Genomic DNA, 16,986 nt, shown 5'->3' on the forward strand with positions numbered 1-16,986 from the left:
CTTCTATTTTTTCCCTGAGATACAGTACCCTACCTTGGCAGAGGGGGAAGGAAGGACTGTGTGTGTTTGTGGGTATTCTAAGGGACTTTGGGATCTCAATGAAGACATTAAGTCATTACTTTAAGTTTGTATAACTTTTGAATAAATAATTCCTTTCCTTTTCACCAGTCTATGACATTGAGAGCTGTCATTCCCTGGCAGTAGGCAAGCAAATCTACAATAGGGGGACCCCAGGAGAAGGGGGAGTCCATTTGGTAATAGTATATAGTTCCCCCCCCTCCACGGGTCTGTTTCTGTAACAAGCACACATATGTGCGTATATTTCTAGATGTCAGAACCTGGCATGGGTCTCACTGGATAATCTCAAAGTGGCTGTAGGGCTGGGCTCCTCCTGGAGACTCAGGGGACAATCTGTTTTCTTCCAATTCCAGTTTCTGTTCTGGCCACCTGCATTCTTTGGCTCAAGGCCCTTCCTCCTTTTTCAAAGCCAGCAGTGCTGCATTTTCTTCTGGTCTCCCTCTCTGCATCTAGGGGAGCACTGTGCTGACCTTAGTCCCCCTGGATGATCCTACTCAACCTTTACCTTCAAGTCAGCTGATTAGCAGCCCTGTTTCTTCTGCTACCCTCATCCTCCCCTTGCTAGGAAAAAGTATTTTATTCCAAGGTCCTGGGGATTAGGGTCAACATCTTATAGAAGTTTTCCTGCTTGCTACAAGTTGTTTTTCATAAATGTATTATTCTGTGCCACTTAAGCACCCTTATATTAAGGTAACACAAATTTAATCATAGTCTCCAGGATGAGTGAATACACTCTTCCTTCACAACTCCATGGAGAGATGATATTTGGATCATAGAAGCTAAAATGACCTGCAACTGAATCTAACACAGAACCACAGCCATTCTTCCCAGAGAGTGGTCCACAGACCAGGACGTGCAGCATCAACACCACCTGGGCCCTAGTCAGAAACACAGCTTCTCTGAGCCTGAAGGACATGCTGAATCAGATCCTACATTTGAACTAGAATCCTGGAGACCTCATATGAATTTGAAAGTGAAAAAGTCTGGTGTAAAGTAGGTTTTGTCACTTTTTAACATTGACATTTGGGGAGGGATAATAACTGGGGTGGGTTGTATGTGTGTTTGTGAATTGTAGGTGCTTAGTGGTATCCCTTCAGGTATTGCTAGGGGCAAACTAATATATGGTTGAGGCCAACTGACTAGAAGCGACCTGAAAAAGTTATTATCAAGGCCCATCACATGCTCTGATATTAACTTTGATTGAATCACTAACCCCCTGCAGATCCTCCCTAAGGCCTTGCTACTGGCCGTTCCCTCTGCTGGGCACACACTTGCCCACATAATTGTGATTTCCCTCCTTTTCTCCCTTGAGTTCTGTGCTCAAATGTCTTCTTGTTGGCAGGTCTTGCCTAAAAACACATGAGACATAGAATGGCCTTGTCACTTTCTCCTTTAGACCTGCTTTCATTTTCTCCATAGGATTTGTCACCATCTGTAATGTTAAATTTATTTCTTTTATTTGTTTCTGTATTTGATAGGGGACTCAAGAGTTGGAAAATTTTAGTTTAAGGTAAATAGTTAATAAGCCTAGTAGGTGATGCGCATGTTAAAGCTGTTGTTTCAGGAACTGCAGATAAAGCCCACTACTCCCTGGAGAGACAGCTGACCTCCTGGGGCACAGCTGGAAACATCCAAGCCTTGTGTTCTAGGGAGAGACAGACACCTGCCTCTCTGCCCGGGGACAACTAACTGCCCCGGGCTAGATAGAATACTGCACTTTTTAAATCTAATTTTCCCTGAATTTCAAAACCCCTCACTGCACTTTGTTCTGTGTTGTAAAAAGGCTGGCGTGGAAAGAAAATGTAAGATGGTCCATTAGGGTATGAACTGCTGTCTTCTCAGATTGCCTGCCATCAGAATAAAGTGTCCATAAATATGCAATCTCCATCTCTGCTTATTTGGTTCAGTATGTGACAAGCAGCATGAACACTGGTTTTTTCCAGTTTCATATTCTCTGCTGGTATTTACTGGTAAGGACTTGTGTTCTTCAGCACCTTCTACTCACAGCCTGGACAGTGTGGAAAACATATTCAGCACTCAATTTATATTCCTGAAATACATGATATATTTCTCATTAAAACTGTAGTATGCCTGACATCTTGGGAAAAAAGCAGGCTGGAACAAAAATGCCTACTCTGAGATGACACAGAAAACTCCTACAGGGGACAAATCCATCTGAAATCACTGAAATTAATTTCTTGACTACAAAATATAAACAGTAGCATAGAGCTATGCGAGTAACACTGGCTTATAAGAAAATTACTCCTGTTCTCTTTCACCATCTTGAAAGTCAGCTCCACCTCATGGATCCAGGGAACCTTACTAGAGTGTCAGAGTTTCTTCTCCTGGGACTATCAGAGGACCCAGAACTTCAGCCCCTTCTCTTTGGGCTGTTCCTCTCCATGTACCTGATCACTGTGTTGGGAAACCTGCTCATCACCCTGGCTGTCAGCTCAGACTCCTACCTCCACACCCCCATGTACTTCTTCCTCTCCAACCTGTCCCTGGTAGACATCTGCTTCACCTCCACCACCATCCCAAAGATGCTGCTCAACATCCAGACAGAGAGCAAAGCCATCACCTATACAGGGTGCATCACTCAGATGTATTTTCTCATACTCTTTGCAGGGTTGGACGACTTCCTCCTGACTGTGATGGCCTATGACCGGTTTGTGGCCATCTGTCACCCCCTGCACTACACAGTCATCATGAATCCCCGGCTCTGTGGACTGCTGGTTCTGGTGTCCTGGATCATAAGTGCATTGGATTCCTTGCTACAATGCTTAATGGTGTTGCGACTTTCTTTTTGTGCAGATTTGGAAATCCCCCTTTTTTTCTGTGACTGCCAACAGGTAGTCCAACTTGCCTGTTCTGACACCTTTTTGAATGACACAATGATGTATTTTGCAACTGTGCTACTGGGTGGTGGTCCCCTGGCTGGGATCCTTTACTCTTACTCTAAGATAGTGTCCTCCATACGAGCAATCCCATCAGCTCAGGGGAAGTATAAAGCATTTTTCACCTGTGCATCTCATCTCTCAGTTGTGTCCTTATTTTATGGTGCGAGCCTCGGCGTGTATCTCAGCTCTGCTGGTACCCACAGCTCACAGTTCAGTGCAACAGCCTCAGTGATGTACACAGTGGTCGCACCCATGCTGAACCCCTTCATCTATAGTCTCAGGAACAGAGACATAAAGAGAGCTCTCAAAAAATTCTTTGGGATGGCAGGTACAAAGGGGACAATTGCCCTGAGTCTGAAAAAGTGACCTTGCTTTACTGGCCCCAAACCTCAAAACCAGAAATTACGGTTTTGTAATCAGATTGTGGGATTTGAACTTGCTCCTTTTATTTCTGTCCTGGAATTTCCTGTGTTCTTTTCAACTTCTCTATACAGTTTAAGTCACCATTTTATTAAGCTTTCTACTTTGTCTGTTGTCTAGACAGTTATTCCCTTTGTCCTTTTTCTTTCTCAAAGATATTTCTAACTTTGAATAGGAATATTTGGATGTTTTTATTTACTTCTATGGCAACAAAAATCTTGAGAATAATTTCTTCTCAAATGACATATCATAAAAAAAATGACATATCATTGTAAGTAATTTGTTTTTGTTCTGTAGGTAGAATAATAGTAAGTGATATTACTGATGTGGAAAAAACCTCACTTGGCTTCTAAGTCTATACATTATTTCATTCCATAAAAATAAAATTTGTGACTTTTTATCAGGATATGGAAGTAGCTTGTTTATTTCCTGGAGTTTCTGTTTCTATGATTTCAACCTCTCTATACAATTTAAGTGAATCACTTTAATAACTTTTGAACACTGTGATCTCCAGCAGCTTTTCTTTGTCATTTTTCTCCTCTCCCAAATTGATTCCCAGCCTTGGATGAAATATTTGGATGCTCCCATTTATCTTATGGAGACTACGTGGATTTGTTAGGAGCAATTTCTTTTGAAATGAAATGAATAATTTCTGAGGAATTTTTCTAGATTCACTAAAAGAAACATCTTGAGATGTAGTTCTCCTACAGAATTATACTGCACTTGGTAGCCAAAACCATTTATATCATTTCATAGAAGAGGAAACTAGAGGAGCACAGTTTAACATTTCTTGTATGTCATTTCTTCATTTCTCACTACCATAACTGCTCTTATTGAAAATGTAGACTTCAACATATAGTGTGTTTAGTAACAGGCCATTGAGTTGTCTTCCCTCATTAGGATCCTGATTCTTATTGAGCTTGGTGTCCACATTCTTACCATAGTAACAGGCAAAACTGACCATCAAATCATGTCTCCAATTCTAGTTGACGTGCAAACACAAACTTCAATACTTAGTTTAACAGAATATGTCCTGAGAGTCAAAGACGACCTTAAGTATGAAGAAGCAAAATTTTAAGTCATACATTTACTACTATGTAAACTAGTTTTTATGGTGTATGTTTACTTATTGATGTGTATAAGATCAGTGTCCAAGTGTAAAGAAATTTATGCTTGGGGTGAAGTATTGCTTGGTGTAATTATGTTTTCTATTGAATGATCTTCCTACCTCCACTTGGAAACTTTCATTGCTGCCTAAAAATATGACTCCCTCTATTGCTCTAAATGAAGCATTTCCCCCTACTGTAAATATTATTTTAATCACTGGAGAGGTAGGGAAAGAGCTACATCAATCTCATGCAGTGTATATATTACATATGTGATCTATAGATATGTCATATATATATGTAAATGGCCGAACAATGACTCACTAGAGAGCCGGCATTCCTGTCCAGTTCTGGGACTTGGAGTCGTACGTGCCGCACAAACACACATGTTCTTTCAACCACTTCTGCTTACCTACAATGGACACTCAATGGACTCCCTCTTTAATGTAGTTATGTGAAGTAAAGTTCAATAACAGAATAATCATGAATGCCATATTTAAATATCAAAACAAAAGTCTACAATAACAAGCAACAGATTACAATAATTTTCTTCCCTTCTGTCCACTTTTGTTACTGTTGTCATTGGGTTTTACTGCACACCTAGTGATCCTAGAAGCAAATGGCTTAATATGATGCATTTGTTGCCAATGGGATTACATGGTGGGAAGTTGTTCTGAGTCTGACTGTCTCCTCATGGGCCGGCAATCAGCTGTCAGTCTCTCTATTGTGTCCCTAAGGCTCATCCATGATGCTGTGTGTGGCTTAGTGCTCTTCTCTGCTGAACAAATTCACATCAGTTTACTCCCTTTATACATGCAAGTGAGTCATTACTTTATGGCAAAAATGGATTTATTAAATGATAATAGCTTTATTTTAATCCTATATTGATATATAACATTTTGTCTCTTCTTGGTTAGAAGAGATTCCCCCAGCACTTCTGGGGGTGACTCAGCTACTTGTGCTCTAGATGTGACCCTGAGCCATGCTCTACTAGAAAATTTAATTTCTAACTGATTCATGGAGCATAATTACATACAATGTACTGCATATACAACATGCTGAATTAAGTGAGCCATACAAAAATTAAGAATTTATACTACACAACCCCATTTGTGTATCTTTGTAAAGGTGTATAAGTGTTAACTTCTTTGTTATGTTATTGTTAAAAATGTAATCACCCTGAACCAGTTGCTTCATTTCTGAAGGTAATATGAGATAATAAATTCTAATTACAGATAAATATTGTGCAGAATAAATGAAATGTATTGCAATACTGTGTTGAGGTCAAAGACAATGTTGAAGTTTAGGAGTGTATGAGTGTACAATTGTATGCACTTTTCTCTCAAATAAGCACATTCACACATATATATGTACATGCACACAGAATCACATATATTCTCATTTATTATGCTAAAGAAATCTCGAGAGAAAGTTGGAGGGAATAAAAATAAAAGGAAAGAATGTTTGAGTGAACACAAAATTGAGAGAATGTAAACATTTTGACATGAAGAGTTAAAGGAGGACTACAATTTTAATAAGAAATTATTTTTCCTATTTTAGATCCTCAAAGGCTTCAAGGTCAGAACATTTACACTTATGCAATGGGGAATTCTGAGTACCACCTAGTGGGGCAGAATATCTCCAAATGAACTTTAATTTTCACTTTTTATTTGAAGGTGGGATTTCACTACGAAATGGCTATACCTAAGCAATGCTCACTGAATGGATCGAGAGGCTTATGGTCATGAAAATGTTAAGTACAGCATAAGAAATATAGAGGGTCTTATCAAAATAAAAAGCTTCTGCACAGCTAAGAAAATGTTAGCAAAACTAAGGGAAACAACCATATAGGAAAACATATTTGCCAGTGATATCTTGGACAGAGGTTTGATCTCCAAAATATATAAAGAACTCACACGAGTCCACCCCAGGAAGACAAACAACTCAATCAAAAAATGGGTAAAAGACCTAAACAGACAGTACTCCAAGAAGTACATACAGAGGGTCCAGAGACATGAAAAGATGCTCAGCATCACTAGCCATCAGAGAGATGCAAATTAAAACCACAGTGAGTTGTCACTTCACACCAATGAGAATGGCCATCATAAACAAATGAACAAACAACAAGTGTTGGAGAGGTTGTGGAGCACAAGAAAACCTAGTGCACTGTTGGTGGGGACGCAGACTTGTGCAGCCACTGTGGAAAACAGTATGGAATTTCATCAGTTACCTTTGGTATTTTAATTATGACGTGTCTTGGAGTGAGCCTCTTTGCATCTATCTTGTTTGGGACTCTCTGTGCTTCCTGGACTTGCATGTCTATTTCCTTCACCAAACTAGGGAAGTTTTCTTTCATTATATTTTCAAATAGATTTCCAATTTGTTGCTCTTTCCCTTCTTCTCCTGGCACTCTTATAATGCAAATGTTGGAATATTTAAAGTTGTCCCACAGACTGCTTACGCTATTTGTTCTTTATTTCAATTAGTGAATCCTTCATTTCTGATTGGATCTTTTTTATGCTGTTGAGATCCTCACTAAGTTCCTTAAACATCCTTATAACCACTGTTTTGAACTCTGCATCTGACAGATTGCTTATCTCCATTTTGTTTAGTTCTTTTTCTGGAGTTTTGATCTGTTCTTTCATTTGGGCCATGTTTTTTCATCTCCTCATTTTGGCAGGTTCCCTGTGTTTGTTTCTATGTATTAGGTAGAGCTGCTATGACTCCCTGTCCCGGTAACATGGTCTAATGTAGTAGGCGCTCTAGAGGGTCCATTGGCTCAGCCTCCTCTATCACCTAAGTGGGGTCTTGAGGTGTGCCCTCCATGTGGGCTGAGTACACCCTCCTCTTGTGATTGAGCCTTGATTGATGGCAGGTCACTGGGAGGGGATTACCCAGGCCAATCAGGTGCAAATCTGGCAGTAGCCACTGACCAGAAATCTCCACCCTCCATGGAGGATCAGTTGTTCAGGGGCAGGGTGGTGGTTTGTAGCTGTCCACTGGGTGTGCAGGCACTGGGATTTGCCAGGTGGTGCAGGCCAAGGTCAACCCCCACCTGCGTTCTGCTCAGGGCCCACCCTGCATAGCTATAAAACAGTCTGAGATGGCTACTACTTGTGCTGGTCTTGAAGATTCTCAGGGAAAGCCTAAGTGTGAATCTAGACGGGCGGCTGCCAGTGACAGGCCTGGGGCCACTTAGCAAGAGTTATGGGGGCTGGGGGATCATTGAGGCCAGTGGTTGCTTGTTTGATAGGATTTAGGAGGTTGTGAAGCATGAGGCAACACCAGACATTTATATGGAAAAGTCATGGTTAACCGTTTGGGCGGGCCCAAAATTTGGATGGGATGGAGTCTCAGGGGATCCCTAGGGCAGAGCAAACTGTGTTAGCCAGGTTGATGGAGGCTCAAACATGGCACCATCCTGCTAGCCCTGTGGCTCTTTGGAGGGGAGGGTCAGAACGAAACAATGGCCTCTGCTCACCTTTCTGTCTGAGAGGAAACTACCCCAGCTGTGGCCTCAAATCCAGACACTTCATTTCCCCCTCATATGCCACTGGTGCCCATCAAACTGCTACCCTAGTGCTAGAGCTCAGAGGTAGTGAATGTGAGTAAGTCTGTGTATGGGTTCTTCAAGGGGAACTGCTTGGGACTCCTGAAGTTTCTTCTACCAACTGAATCCCTGCTGGTTTTTGCCCCAAGAAGTTATGGAGAATTGTCTTCCTTGCACTAGAACCTGCTGGGGGATGTGGTGTGGGGCTGGGACTCCTCACTCTTGAGATATTGTTCCTGAATTTTTATCCAGCACATGTGAATGTGGGACCAGCCCAGTCCACATATTCACCCTCTTACTAACTGGATGAATGGGGTTTCCTTAATTCCGTAGTTGTCAGACTTCCATTCAACTTGATTTGTGATGGTTCTGAGTGATGGCTGTTCTATATTTTAGTTGTCATTTTAAGTGGTTTTGAAAGAAAGCAACCTGTGTTTACCTATGCAAACATCTTGACCAGAAATTGTTTACATTTTACAAATAAACACATTCACAAATATGTATGTACATGCACACAGTCTCATTTATAGTCCCATCTATTATGCTGAAAGAAATCTTGAGAGAAATTTGGACAATATAGAAATAAAAAGAAGAAAGGTGTGAATTAACATGAACTAGAAAAAGTTAGAAACCTTGACACAAAGATCTAAGTAAAATAAGTGACCTTAATCTTAATGAATAACTTTTTTCACTTTAAAGCTTCAAAGACTTCAAGGTCAGGACCACATTTACATTTATGCAGTGGGAAATTCTTTGTACCACCTATGGGGCCAAAAGCTCTAAATTAGCTGTAATTGTTTTCTTTTCTTTTTAAAAAAATTTTTAGTTATTCAATTAAAGTTGTCTGTATTTTCACCCCATCCCTCCACCCCACCCCAGCCAATTCCACCTCCCTTCCTCACCTCTACCCTCCCCCTTGATTTTGTCCATGTGTCTTTATAGTAGCTCCTGTAAACCCCTCTCCCCACTATCCCCTCCCCACTCCCCTGTGGCTATTGTTACATTGTTCTTAATTTCAATGTCTCTGGTTATATTTTGTTTGCTTTTTTCTTTTGTTGATTATGTTTTAATGTAGGATTTCAAAACAAAACACCTTTGTCCAAAGTGAGATAACTGAATGATTGCGAGGCTTCACTCAGTTTCCTTGAACAATATCTTGTTGGATCTATGTCTACATTAGTTTCTCCTTCCTGTTTTTACAAATTACTACACTAGTGGCTGAAAACAACCAACTTACAGGAACTACTATAAAGGACACATGGACAAAACCAAGGGGGAGGGTGGAGGTGGAGGAGGGAGGTGAGTTCAGCTGGGGTGGGGTGGAGGGATGGGGAGAAAAGGCATACAACTGTAATTGAACAACAATAAAAATTAAAAAAAAAAGAAAACAACCAACTTTCAATCTTACAGTTCTAGCAGTCAGATGCCTTAAATGGGTCTTTAAGGGCTTAGCTCAAAATACTTGTAGGGCTTGGATTTTTCTGGGTGATCCAGGGGGGAATGCAATGCCTCCTTTTTGCAATTCTAGTTTCCAGAGCCTCCTGCATTCCTTGACTCCATGACCCATCCTTGAACGTCAATGCCAGCAACAGAGAATCTCCAAATGCCTCTCTGACACCAACTCTTCTGCTCCCTTCCACATTTAGAGGACCATTGTGAATATATTTGACCAACCTGGAAAATCTGAGGTAGTCTACTGTCTCCTCATTGTATGACAAATGACTAATAGCTTTATTTCATCTCTTATCATAGGTACCCTGTTGAGTGACATAATATATTCCAAGGTTCTCTGCCTTAGGATATTGTCATCTTTTGAGGCCCTTCGTCTGCCTACTACAAAGCCTTTCCAGATACAAATTATTATGTGTCTCTCTGGAGATCCTATTTAAAAGAATCAAACACAGAATTTATCATCCTCTACAGAATGAGTGGAAAACTTTTCTTTCAAAATTACATACACAGATGACTCCTGGTAGAGACCTAAAATTACCCTCCCCTACCTCTAAGACAGGGCCATAGCCAGCTACTCAGACTGTGGTCCTCAGAACAAGAAGCAATTTCAACATCACCTGGGAGTGTGTCAGAAATGCAGTCTCTGGGCCCACTGGAGACCAGAAGTTGCATTTGAACCCCAAGGTTTGGTGACTTGTGTGCACAATGAAGTGGACAAGTACTGGTCTATAATAGGTGCTTTCACCTTGTCACTGTTGACACTTGGGGCTGGGTAATTGTATGCGTTGGGTGCTGTCCTGTGCATTGCAGGTGTTTAGCAGCCAAACTGCACACAGTGGAAACATTCCCAGGGGCAAAACCATCTCCGTTTGAGACCAACTGGTCCAGAATCTCCAAACTGGATGTGTCCTTTCTGATTGCAATCAAAACTCTATCCCTTCCTTGGTTTATACCTTTTTTTTTTTTTTTTTTTTTTTTTTTTTTTTTTTTTTTTATTTTATTTTATTTTATTTTATTTTATTTTATTTTATTTATTTATTTATTTTTTTATTGTTATGCAATTACAGTTGTATGCCTTTTCTCCCCATCCCTCTACCCCACCCCAGGTGAACCCACCTCCCTCCCCCCTCTCCACCCTCCCCCTTGGTTTTGTCCATGTGTCCTTTATAGTAGTTCCTGTAATACCCTCTTCCCACTATCCCCGCCCCCACCCCCCACCCCCGCCCTGGCTATTGTTAGATTGTTCTTAACTTCAATGTCTCTGGTTATATTTTGTTTGCTTTTTTCTTCTATTGCTTATGTTCCAGTTAAAGGTGAGATCATATGGTACTTGTCCCTCACTTCCTGGCTTATTTCACTTAGCATAATGCTCTCCAGTTTCATCCATGCTGTTGCAAAGGGTATAAGCTCCTTCTTTCTCTCTGCTGCGTAGAATTCCATTGTGTAAATATACCATAGTTTTTGGATCCACTCGTTTGCTGATGGGCACTTCGGTTGCTTCCAGTACTTGGCTATTGTAAATTGTGCTGCTATGAACATTGGGGTGCACAGATTCTTTTGGATTGGTGTTTCAGTGTTCTTAGGGTATAATCCCAGCAGCGGAATTACTGGGTCAAAGGGCAGTTCCATTTTTAGTTTTCTGAGGAAATTCCATATTGTTTTCCACAGTGGCCTCACCAGTCTGCATTCCCACCAACAGTGCACAAGGGTTCCCTTTTCTCCACATCCTCTCCAACATTTGTTTGTGGATTTGTTTATGTTGGCCATTCTGACTGGTGTGAGATGATACCTCATTGTGGTTTTAATTTGCATCTCTCTGATGGCTAGTGATGCTGAGCATCTTTTCATATGTCTCTGGGCCCTCTGTATGTCTTCCTTGGAGAAGTGTCTGTTCAAGTCCTTTGCCCATTTTTTAATTGGGTTGTTTGTCTTCCTGGAGTGGAGTCGAGTGAGTTCTTTATATATTTTGGAGATCAGGCCCTTGTCTGAGGTATCGTTGGCAAATATGTTTTCCCATACTGTTGGTACTCTTTGTAATTTGGTGCTGTTTTCTTTAGCCATGCAGAAGCTTTTTATTCTGATGAGGTCCCATTTGTTTATTCTTTCCTTTATGTCCCTTGCTTTAGGGGATGTGTCTGTGAGGATGTTGCTGCGTGGAATGTCTGAGATTTTCCTGCCAATGTTTTCCTCAAGGACTTTTATGGTGTTACGGCTTATATTTAAGTCTTTTATCCATCTTGAGTTTATTTTCGTGTATGGCGTAAGTTGGTGATCGAGTTTCATTTTTTTGCACGTAGCTGTCCAGATCTCCCAACACCATCTGTTGAAGAGGCTGTTTTTGCTCCATTTTATGCTCCTGCCTCCTTTGTCAAATATTAATTGATCGTATAGACTTGAGTTTATTTCTGGGCTCTCTATTCTGTTCCATTGGTCTATGTGCCTGTTTTTATGCCAGTACCAGGCTGTTTTGATTACAGTGGCCTTGTAATACAGTTTGATATCAGGTATTGTGATCCCTCCTGCTTTGTTTTTCTTTCTCAAAATTGCTGCAGCTATTCGAGGTCGTTTATGGTTCCATATGAATTTCTGCAATGTTTGTTCTATATCTGTGAAATATGTCATGGGTACTCTAATAGGGATTGCATTGAATCTATAAATTGCTTTGGGTAGTATGGCCATTTTGATAATGTTGATTCTTCCAATCCATGAACATGGTACATGCTTCCATTTGTTTGTATCTTCCTTAATTTCTTTCTTCAGTGTTGTGTAGTTTTCTGAGTACAGGTCTTTTACCTCCTTGGTTAGGTTTATTCCTAGGTACTTTATTTTTCTTGTTGCTATATCGAATGGGATTTTTTTCCTGATTTCTGTTTCTGCAGTTTCGTTGCTGGTGTACAGGAATGCCTTTGATTTCTGGGTATTGACTCTGTATCCAGCTGTTTTGCCAAATTCATTTATTAGGTCGAGTAGTTTTTGAGTGGAGTCTATAGGGTTTTCCATGTACACTATCATGTCGTCTGCAAACAGTGACAGTTTCATTTCCTCCTTTCCAATTTGGATGCCTTTTATTGCTTTTTCTTGTCTGATTGCTGTGGCTAGGACTTCCAATACTATGTTGAATAGGAGTGGTGAGAGAGGGCATCCTTGTCTAGTTCCTGATCTTAGTGGGAAAGCTCTAAGTTTTTGTCCATTGAGTGTGATGGTTTATACCTTTGAACACAACAATAAATCCCTCTGTGCCCCATTTCTGCATTGCAGGAGGTAGTTTCTCAAGGTACTACCTCATAAAACCCATTTCTGTGAAACATAGATTTGACAATGGTTACAAAGTACTAAGCTGGGTTATGGTGCCTGAAATCTAAAAGTATCTCTTCTATTTAATCAACATGTTATGATGAGGGACCAAATGTAAGCTGTTAACTTGTGATATCACTATGAAATCTCTAATTATTCTGGCTGAACAATCATGAAGCCTAGGAGTACAGTGCCCAAGGTTTTATAGCAAAGGAACAATTATCTCCCCTTTCCTAAAGAGGAAAATGTTAATTGTCTAGGGATATCAAGAGTGCATCCCACTCTAAATCAATGTTTTGAAGACCCAAAGACAAGTCAGACAAATTTCTCAGAATAAGACTCTTTGTTTTTCAATTACAGTTTACTTTTACTATCTTTCTGCATTGGTCTTAGGCATACAGCACAGCAGTCAGACAATCATAAACTTTAAATAGTGTTCTCCCCACCCCTGCCATGTCCCTCCTGGTGTTTCCAGTACCCAACTGGCCTCACACATAGTTATTAAAATATTATGGACTATATTCCCTATGCTCTGCTTTACATCCCTGAGACTGGTTTGTAACTGCCAATTTGTACTTCTAACTCTCTTTACCTTTTTCTCCCAGTCCCTCAACCCACTTCCCCTCTAGCAACCACAAGTCCATTCTCTGTTTCTATGAATCTAAACAGAGTTCTTTTTTTTCATTTCTCCTATTCTTTAGATTCCACATATAAGTGAAAACATATGGTATTTGTATTTTTTCTGACTGGCTTATTTCACTGACTACAATGCCCTCTAGATCCATCCATTCAGAAACTTTAATGCAGAGTTGGGATGAGGTGCTGGGAGCTGTAGATGTCAGGAAGCAGGGCAGTTAATGGAGAAGGACTCATCAAAACTGTGCTCAGATGGCTCATTACGTGGTCTCCCAGGAAAGGAGAATCAGCAGGAAAACTCTCCATTCTGAGCAGACCAGCGTCCCCACGGGGAATTCTGTGCTTAGAGATTAGAGTGCTGAGAGGTAAATGTGCCTAATGAGCAGACCTGGAGAGCTGTAAGTAGCTCCTGTACTGCAGCATCTCAGCATGTGCAACCTTCGGATGGAGAAACGTGGCTGTTGTCCTTGGAGACCTGAATCTGGCAGGGAGACCAATGCTTGACCACTCCTTGCCATCTTGTCTGGGACAGAGTTTCGGTCTCCATCATCTACCACCCAGGGAAGATTTTGGACTCCCACAGGGAAACCTTGTCAGGTTCCCATGCAGGTGAGTCTGAGAGCCCAACTGACATGGCAGGAGAAGATCCGAGAGACCAGAAACCAAGAACTTGTACCTGAAATCACCTGAGAACCATTCCAACATAGCCCAGACACCAGTGATCACTGTGGTTGCTGGCTGGCTTTACTCATAAACGAATGTTTATTCATGATGCTAAAAGGCAAGTGAACATTGTACTCAGAAATGCAGGTGTCATTGTTGACAACTAAGTTGTTTTAAGAGGAGACAAATAAGAGAGAGAATTGGAGGTGTGGTCGTTCCAGTAGAAGTAGAACGTAAGTTCAATGAACAGGAATAGACAGATAGGTTATTAGCTGTGGAGGAACAGGCGGTGATGTGAGGGCATTTAAACATTTTATGATGGGGCCTATTAGACTATGTCTCCCTATGGATGAGAAAGATCTGAACCAAGGAAGGCTCACAAGTACACCCTTGTCGTGGCAGTGCATGGGACATGCATTTCACAGCATCTTCTCTCACTGCCTATTCACATGAAAAAGCAGTTACTTGGTAGGTGAAAACAAGTGAGCTTCCCTTTGTGATTATTTCTTTGCCTGTGAGGCTGAGTAAGGAAATGTGTGGGTTTGTAAACTGTTTATGGTCACTATTGACATTTTGCAGTGTAAGTTTTTGCTTTTCTTGTGTATTAATTTATTTATTTTAAATTGTAGTTGGACTACAATATTATAAATCTCACTATGTTGTCCACCTGTAAGCTCCTTGCTCTTGGATAGCATGATCAGAGTATTTTCATTCTTTTGTTGTGTGTTTGTTTAAGTACAGTTTGTAGTCAATATGACATTAGTTTCAGGTGTACAATAGAGTGACTCACATCTGTATACGTGGCAAAACAATCACCACACTGAGTCTAGTAATCACCTGTCACTGTGTAAGCTTATACAATATTATTGAGTGTATTCCCTTATTGTATTTTTTGATAGGCTGCTTTCTAAGAAAGAATTGGAGGTTTTTACACAAACTGTCTGCTTTCCATTTAGTTCTTTTATGTGTGTGTACATGCATTTTTGGGGAATGTATAAAGTTGATAAATTTTGTGTGGTCCAATCTATCAGTCAGTGATACTGTGTTCTCTCTATTGCATTTTCAAAAAACATTTTAAAATTGAAGTATAATCTTTTGGTTTAAGTAATTGATTTATATAGTGTTCTTTACCACATGGAAACAGCCATATATAAAGTTTTTGTAGTTCTTGTGAAAAAGAAAAAAAGAAGGAAGTGAAAATTTCATATAACTTTGAAAATTATAAACACCAATTTGAATACTCATACATAACAACTGATTAGCATGCAATGTTTTCAATTAGAATAGACATAAAACATTATATTAGTTTCACATGTACAACATAATGATTTCATATTTGTATATATTACAAAATGACCTCCACACTAAGTGTAGTTAACCTGTCACCACACACAGTGACATTATTCTTTGATAAGGACTTCGAAACTCTCCTTTTTAGCAAGTTTCAAACACACCATTAAGTCTCACAGCTTGAGTCACCATGCTGTGCTTTACATCACATCCATTGCCATTTTACTTTTATTTTTCATACTGAACAGATTGAGTTAGACACAAGAATTTTTCATGAGTCTTTACACAGAAAGAAATTCTAAGGTAAATGGCACTAGGAATGTCCTAAAGAATTCCAGACCACACACCAAATATGAAATTAATTTCTTGATTCTAAAATATAAATGGTTGTACTTAAGCTAGTTTACTAATGCTTGCATGAGTGAAAATGAGTCATGTACTTTTCTTATATCCTGGTAGTCAAGCATCACATGGAAGCAGTGAATCTTACACAAATTTCAGAGTTTCTTCTCCTGGGACTCTCAGAGGACCCAGAACTGCAGCCCCACTTATTTGGACTGTTCCTCTCCACGTACCTGATCACTTTGCTGGGAAACCTGCTCATCATCCTGGCTGTCAGCTCAGACTCCCACCTCCACACCCTCATGTACTTCTTTCTCTCCAGCCTGTCCTTGGTAGACATCTGTTTAACCTCCACCACCATCCCAAAGATGCTGCTGAACATCCAGACACAAAGCAAAGCCATCACCTATGCAGGCTGCATCACACAGATGTATTTTTTCATACTCTTTGCAGGGTTGGACAACTTCTTCCTGACCGTGATGGCCTATGATCGGTTTGTGGCCATCTGTCACCCTCTATGCTACATGCTCATCATGATCCCCCAGCTCTGTAAACTGCTGGTCCTGGTGTCCTGGTTCATTAGTGCCCTGGACTCCTTGCTGCAATGCTTAATGGTGTTGCGATTGTCCTTCTGTCCAGACTTGGGAATCCCTCACTTTTTTTGTGAAATCAAAACCAAGTCGCCTGTTCTGACACCTTTATTAATGACATGATGATACATTTTTCAGCTGGGCTACTGGCTAGTGGTCCCCTCAGTGGGATCCTTTACTCTTACTTTAAGATAGTACCTTCATAAAAGCAATACCATCAGCTCAGGGGAAGTATAAAGCATTTTCCACCTGTGCCTCTCATCTCTCAGTTGTCTCCTTATTTTATGGTACGAGCCTAGGCGTGTATCTCAGCTCTGCCGGTACTCACAACTCACATTTAAGTGCAGTTGCTTCAGTGATGTACACAGTGGTCACACCCATGCTGAACCCCTTCATCTACAGTGTCAGGAACAGAGACATAAAGGGGGCTCTGAGAAGATTAGTTGGGATGGCAGCTACATAAGGACCATTTGTCCTTGGGCTGAATAAATGCCCATGATTGCAGGGCTCAAAGCCTCAGAGCCAGATGTTGTGACTCTTCAATCAGGTTGTGGAAGTAGAATGTACTCTCTCTGTTTATTACCTCAAGTTTGTGTTTCTATGATTTCAACTTCTCTATAATATTTAAGCGAATCACTTTATTAACTTTTCAACTTTCTGATATA

General features: G+C 40.5%; 2 protein-coding genes across 2 annotated transcripts; both read left to right on the forward strand.

Moving 5' to 3' along the window:
• The first annotated feature begins 2,381 nt into the window (after window positions 1-2,381).
• Window positions 2,382-3,723, forward strand: LOC112296425 (olfactory receptor 7A17). The gene has a single exon (XM_024551267.3). It carries the CDS (start codon window positions 2,382-2,384, stop codon window positions 3,342-3,344), a length of 963 nt encoding a protein of 320 aa, XP_024407035.2. The 3' UTR covers window positions 3,345-3,723.
• A 12,100-nt stretch (window positions 3,724-15,823) lies between these two features.
• LOC128779227 (olfactory receptor 7A10-like) lies at window positions 15,824-16,784 on the forward strand. The gene is made up of 2 exons (XM_053911236.1): window positions 15,824-16,313; window positions 16,591-16,784. Exons 1-2 carry the CDS (start codon window positions 15,824-15,826, stop codon window positions 16,782-16,784), a joined length of 684 nt encoding a protein of 227 aa, XP_053767211.1.
• Window positions 16,785-16,986: the final 202 nt, after the last annotated feature.

This window comes from Desmodus rotundus, chromosome 9, assembly GCF_022682495.2.
Source record: "Desmodus rotundus isolate HL8 chromosome 9, HLdesRot8A.1, whole genome shotgun sequence".
NCBI lineage: Eukaryota > Metazoa > Chordata > Mammalia > Chiroptera > Phyllostomidae > Desmodus > Desmodus rotundus.